The 6,857-nt window shown below is 45.5% G+C and overlaps 1 protein-coding gene across 2 annotated transcripts in view; it reads right to left on the bottom strand.

Annotated features, from left to right (window-relative positions):
• Nucleotides 1–1,921: 1,921 nt before the first annotated feature.
• Ube2h (ubiquitin conjugating enzyme E2 H) overlaps nucleotides 1,922–6,857 on the bottom strand; it is a 101,950-nt gene continuing 97,014 nt past the window's right edge. For both annotated transcript variants that reach the window (XM_027950160.2, XM_027950161.2), the window contains one exon: nucleotides 1,922–6,224. In XM_027950160.2, coding sequence (XP_027805961.1) covers nucleotides 6,100–6,224 — 125 coding nt within the window. In that variant the 3' untranslated portion in view covers nucleotides 1,922–6,099. The remainder of the gene's footprint in view (nucleotides 6,225–6,857) is intronic.

Below are 6,857 nucleotides of genomic sequence, written 5' to 3'. Positions count from 1 at the left end.
GACCACAGAAATGCCCAGTCTTTGTTCAAAATAAATATCCTGTAGGTTCAGTGGCACAGGTCTGTAATCCCAGCAACTCTGGAGGCCGAGGAAGAAGGATTCCAAGTGTGAGGCCAGCCTGGGAACTTAGAACTTGTCTCAAAATAAAAAGAACTGAGGATGTAGCTCAGTGGTAAGGCTGCTCCTGGGTTCAATCCCTAGTACTCCCCCCCCCCACCAAAATCATTCATTATACACACACACCCACACCCCCTCCCCCACACACCACAGCCAGAGGGAAAATGCTCCTTTCCCACCTTTTAATGTTAAATTCCTGAGGGTCAGGGGAAGACTTTTCTTCCTTGAGGTATTGGGCTTGAGAGCAGAACTTGGCCTAAGGCAGGCTACCCTGGACTCCTTACAAATAAAGCTGCTCAGTCTATCTGGTGGCTCCAGGGCATCTGCAGGTCCAAAGATGTGGGCATCCTAAAAATCCTGTCTGTTCTGGTTCTAGGTGGGGACAGGGACATCCCTGGATCCAGTGTCACATCAACTTACTCCCTGGGGACAGCAGCCTTCAGAGATAGCAAGCGAAGTTAGAATGAATTCAACTTCTGGGGCTCTGGGCCCTAGACAATGTATCTCAGAAACTTGGGATCCCCCTTTCCAGGAAAGGGGCAATGCCTCAGGCAGGAAGTGGCAAGTCACCTGTGACCCAGGGAAGCAGCTGAGGGGTGAGTGATGCTGGGCTCTCACTGGGTGGGGAGGGAAGGGGTACCAAGCTCCAGTGAATGCAGAGACTGCTTCTGGGGTAGTTTTCAGAGGAGCTGCCCTGGACATTGTTTTAAGCAGAGCGATGGGTCATGTGACCCAGGCTTCTCTTCTTCCTTTGTCAGTTGAATAGCGGATGCCCAAAACTCCCAAAGCTCTTGGGGTCTAACGCTACCTGTCTTGAAACTGGTATCCAGAGGATTCATGTAGTGTCCTCTGGAGATTGAGATATGGTGCTTTGGAGCTGCATGGAGTTGGAGTCACAGGTGTCAGAAGCACTAGTCTGGAGACCTCATTGTACAGCTGAATGCCTGAGGCTCACAGAAGCTCCATCCAGGAGCTCAAGGTCACTGCTGGTAATTGGGAGAACTAACAGCTCTGGTGGCCCGACCTCTGGTGGGGGGGGGGGGGTTGGTGAGCACCAACTGCAACACACGACCATGCAGGGAGAAAGAAAATTTGGGGAATGAACGAAGGGGAAAGTGGAAGAGGGGATGGGCAAAGAGCAGGAAACCAAAGGAAAATTCTTCCCTTTGTTTTACAGCTTTTTAACAAAGCCACGGGCAGTGCTGGTCAGACTGCCTGAGCAGCATTGCCATCTGGTGGTCATCAAGGGCATGCGTACTAGGAAGGAATGTCTAATTGGTCTAAGGCAGCGATGGCTCACTGGGGAAACCAGCTGCTGTCCCACCTGAGGCAGGGTGGAAGCTGGCAGAGAGCCAAGGAACTACTGTTTTGGCTGATCCTCCCAGAAGAGATGGCTTTTCAAGGTACTAGTGGAAACTCTTCTCAGCCCCATTTCTAGCCAGCAGCCATCCTTATCTGAGGACAGAACTGTGGGCAGGGCCTCCTGGTTATTATTACCTGTGGGCCACACATTCTCTTCCCACACTAATCCGGTCAACTGTCTTATAAAAGTTGTTCAGAGGAGCTGGAGGAACAGCAGGTTGTTTAGGTACCAGGGAATGAATTTAGGGACTCTACTACATCCCCAGCCCTTATCTTGTATTTTATTTAGAGATAGGGTCTCACTGAGTTGCTTAGTGCCTCACCATTGCTGAGGCTGGTTTGAAAAATCCTCCCTCAGCCTCCAGAGCTGCTGGGATTATAGGCGTGTGCCACAGGGCTCAGAGACATCATGGGGCTTATCTTATTGATCAAGGTCCAGCCATTTGCCAAGGTATATACACATTTTATTTAAAAAAGTTTACAGTTTTCATTATACACAACTATTAAGAGGTTATAGTCAGAGGAGGCATTTGTCTTGGTGACAGACATGCCACAAGATCATCACAATGCAAGGAAAAAGGTGAAAGGAAGGAGATGGGGCAAGGAAAAAATAAGCAATAAAAAGCTTCGATTTCAATGAAGGGCTGGTAAGTCCCTTTTCTCTCTTCAAGTATCACACAATATGTACCAAATACAATCAGTAAATAATGGCCATTTCTTCCCAAGCCCACAGCCAAGATGAGTATTTGCTAAATTAAGAGCCCTGGCCCTTCCTCAGGTGAGGAAAACCCTCCTGCCCCAGAGGGCTCCACTTTATCCAGTCCCTGATGGGATCACAAGGTGTCCAGTGGCCAGAGGAAGTATGAACATGGATTCAGAAGTCCAGAAAAATGCAGTTCTTTGTGCCCAATCAGAAATGATTTGATTTTACTCAACAAGGCTGTGAACCCAGTTAGGAAGTTGATGAAATGAAGTAAAACTCTTGCTCACTTTTGTAAATGGCTTTCACTTTTCTAATCGAGTCACTAAAACATTAAAGGGCCACATGCCATTTAAAATCAAAAAGTAGTTCCCAGAAACATGTGCCTAGGAACTTGACCCACAGAGGCTAGCAGATTCTCGTGATTCTCGGCCATCCCAGCAGGAGGCCTAGGAAAAGCAAGCCTCAGGACAAGGCCAACTAGGGCTTCAGGGAGCCTTTTTGAGGGCAAAATTCCTTCAAGGGGAGACACTCCTCCGCAGCCTAGATTAGCCCGTTGGCAATTAGAACAGTTTTTGAAGTGGATGAAAAGTATCAGCATTGGAGAGTTTATATGGCAACTTTGATAATTATCTCACTAGTAGAAAATGCTGGTTGAAAATGCACAGTAACCTCAAGAAGGGTGACGAGACTGAAGACAAGCTCAAAAGCCAGTGTCTGATTGGCTACCGCTGAGCATGGCCCAATGGTCACCACGCTGGGCTTCTGGAGGGCACTGGGTTCATGCTGCAGGGCTACAGTCACCTGGCTCCTTAGTGCTTGGTGAGAGCTTGAGCTGTCATTTAAATAGGGGCAAAGGATAGCGTGTGCTGGTAAACCAGTTGGGATTTCAAAAATTATGGGTACCAAGAGTAATTTCCAGATGCAGCTTTTGACCTACTTCCATTGCCTCTAAAGCCAAGCATGTTCAGCAGAGCGTACACACACACCCGCCCCAACACCCTGGAACCATCTCTGGAGGCTTGAGTGTTAGAAGGGACACTTTTGGACAGCTCCGAAAGGCTTTTGGTGTTGTAACCCCCTCTACTGCAGATTTAACTCCTCTCATAGGTGAGCAACTTAGAGACCCAGCCAGGCCCTCTTCCTTCTCTGTACCACCTGTATTAGCTCCTATTCCACCCTGCCCAGGAGCTGGGAAGGAGCAGTGTTAGTCTAAGAAGAGATCCTTCCAACCTACCAAAAGCCAATTTCCCAGAGCTGAGGAAAAGGCCGAGAGTGCCAAAACATGCCTGCGACCAGGGTTAGTGCCAAGATGGGGTTAGTGCACAGAACCAGGGTAGTGTGATTTGGGTGGGAATCACAGGAGCTTCCATTGCTAACAGAAGCCCAATTAGACCTTCCCCACAAACTCAAAAACACGCACTCACGCACACTCTGTAACCACACTCAGACTTGCTGCTTAGCCCTTGCAGCCCCCACCTGTCTTCACGTGGAAATTCTGCATTATCAGCCCCGAACTGCTGCCACTTCACGCCAGGCAAGCTGATGGCTTTTCCCTGAAGCAAAGTGGAGATGATTTCCCAGTGAGGGGCAGAGCTGTGACGCTGCTCACAGACCTTCCCTAAACTTTGTTCTATTAGGGATTTTTTTTTTCTTGGACAAGATCAAAACCAATTTTTTTTTTTTTTGGAAAGGTAATTAGAACACTATTGTTTGTACAATATTGAAAAAATACAATTTATTGTTTGAACTCAAATCATCACCCAGCACTTCAAGCCTACTCTAAGTAGCACCTACAGTAAAGGCTACAGAACAAGCAAACTGCTAAAGTGCAGGGAAGCAGGTCCCACAGGGCTGGCAGAGACCCTCCCTCCCGCAAGGCCATGAGAAGACAGCAAGCCAGGTCAAGTACACCATCACATGTTAAATAGTTAATACTACCCTTCCAACACGCCACTAATGCTAGCAATAGTCAGTATAGTTAACTAACCACAGCCCTACAGAACTGCATTTTTCAAAAAGAAAACCTTTTGCTTCATGCCCGTAATTAACATAAAATTAGTAAATTCTGTGTCTTTTTATTTAGGAAAATAATCATGCTAAAAGCAAGTTGTACTTTCTAGATTTTCAAAGAAAAGATTGATTGTGCTTTTTGAATTAAAAAAAAAAATAGGGTATCCTTCCAACCTCACTGACTTAAACCTTGTGGAATACAGCACTTCTAAACTAAAGACACACATCAGAAAGAAAAATTATCCCAGGGACACTCAAAAGTTGTCTTTAGAGGCTTTTAGGATTAACTAATTCTGCTTTTGTCCTACTGGTTGCAGGGCAGGGGTGGGGAGCTGCTGTCTATAATGTCTCCAAATTCCCTCCAGATACAGCAGGCAACACTCAGATTTGAAAGAAAATTCCACCGCAACCTGGATGCAGGGTTAGGTGAGCAAACACGGGACTAGCAGGCATTTTAAACTGAATTGCTCTGAACCCACCCAGGACAGAAAGTGACCTTCCTTCACAACCCACCCTACTAGTGCATGTTTCAGGATCCCTTCTTCCTTGTCAGTCACTCTCTGAAGATAGCGGTTTTTCCCACGTAGAGCCACTTTGGGTACAAGAAACTTTATTTGTTCCAATTATTATGCATCTTAAATTTAGCATGTGTGTTGGGTCTGAAATACTCATTTCCCACTCCCACAAGCATACGATGACCAGCTGCTGCCAGGAGCAACAGCAGGAGAGAAAACAAAACCCAAGCATTAAAGAGGGCCCAGGGCCTTGCAGCCACCAGGCAGATCTTCTTCCCAGGTCTAAAAGTCCACTAAGCGGCTTGTCCAGCGAGGAGACCATCTCTTGGTAGGTGAAGTTTAAGTTTGTTATCTGTCTAAGCACAATTCTCACACACATACACACACACCCCTCCCCCCCCAAAAAAAAACACCCAACAGTTAAAAAACAAAAAACCACACACACACACACACACAAAAACAAACAAACAAACAAACAAAAAAACCCAAACAAACAAAAAACCACCACCAACAAACAACAAGCCCCTCCAGTTTAAAGCTCTTAGTCCAGGGCCGTGGTCTCAAGCTGGCCCAACACTAGGATGTGACTTTTCACTGTTGGATGAGAGGAAGCATCTTCCAGTCACTTTTCTCCTCCTGTCCGCTCAAAAAAGGTCTGGATTACAAGCTGTACCCCAAGAAAAAGAATTGGGTTCAGAAAACACTTCCAAAAGCTTCTCCAAAGCAAAATGCTGTGGCCACAGGTCTGGTAGCGTGAAGGGCAGGAATCTACGTATAAAAACGTACTTAAAATCAGTCAAAAATATGTTTTAAGTTTCAATTCTCCAATTGGCTCCCTGTTTTACACTGTTACTCCACAGAAACGGGCCCACTGAGGACTCTTGGAGGAGCAGCTGATTCGTACACGGCTGGCTCTACATGCTCCCACAGCAGGCCTCTTTCTCCCCAATTTTTTCCTTTCCACTTTGAAAAAGCACTATTCTATCTTCATGTTCAAGAGCTGGTTGGTTTGGTTTGTTTCTTTGGAACCATCAATAAAAGAAGCAACTTTTTCCTGTTAGTTTTACTCATGTCTACCTATCGAGCGGCTATTTCTTTTGACAGTTCAGTAGCACACAGGCTGACTTGGCCAAATGGACTTATGAATGCATGCATTCAGACCGCATATTGCTACCAAAATGGAATGTGGGAATATGCTATGCACCTCAGGTTGAGAAATGACCAAGAAATCAAGATCTAAAGGGTGATATATAATATATATATATCAATGCTATTATTCATAAAAACCTTGTTTAGTAATAAAAAAAATTGCTTTGTTTAAATATGAATATTATAGTCTGCTTCTCATGGTTAGGAAATAATAGTCTTTCTGAAAAGCAGGTGCTTTTTCTACTACAACTCCATGTCCTGGGCCTCATCTTCCGAAAAGTCAGACATAGAACTCTCCGATGAGCTGTCACCAGTGCCCTCTTCTTGCTCCTTCAGGGCCTCCTCCGTTGCATATTTTTGGATGTACTCTGCATGGGGTGGGGGAAAGAAAACATCAGTAGGTGAGTGGGCAGACATGTGCTTTAGTGACCCCAATGCTGTCAAGTCCCACAGAGGTTCAGACTCCTTCTATAGCAGGGGCGAAAAGATGACATTTAGTATGGTCATTGTAGCTAAGGGGGACCCTACAGGGGAGATGGCAATGGCAACACGGAATACTTGATTTTCAGAAGGATAACTACCTTTCATCATCATCCTGGAATGCTGGAGGGGTGGGAGAAATGATATTTCTCCACACTTGATATGTTTTACTTTGATGTTAATAAAGCGACCCACACCCCAGATACAACAGGACTAGTTAGGATTCCACAGAAATTTATCAGAAAATCCCCATCGTTTTCAGATTTGCAGTTGTATAATTATAGCTAGATCTATTATTATTTAGTCTACACAGATCCTGCCTGTCAGATTTTGGAAGCAGCCAGCAAAAACCATCTCCCAGACTGTTCATCAGAATGAGCTGCTATTTGGAGGCACAGGAGCCTCTGCGTGATTTTACCATGCATTATTCACCTGAAGATTTATGCTGCTAGTGCCTAGTCTCAGTCTACTGGCTGAAAAAGAATTTAAGAACTGCTGAATAAACAATGAACATGTTCCTA

The sequence above is a fragment of the Marmota flaviventris genome, chromosome 1 (assembly GCF_047511675.1).
Source record: "Marmota flaviventris isolate mMarFla1 chromosome 1, mMarFla1.hap1, whole genome shotgun sequence".
NCBI classification, from domain to species: domain Eukaryota; kingdom Metazoa; phylum Chordata; class Mammalia; order Rodentia; family Sciuridae; genus Marmota; species Marmota flaviventris.
The sequence above is the reverse complement of the archived record's forward strand: the minus strand, read 5'-3'. Positions and strand labels throughout refer to the sequence as shown.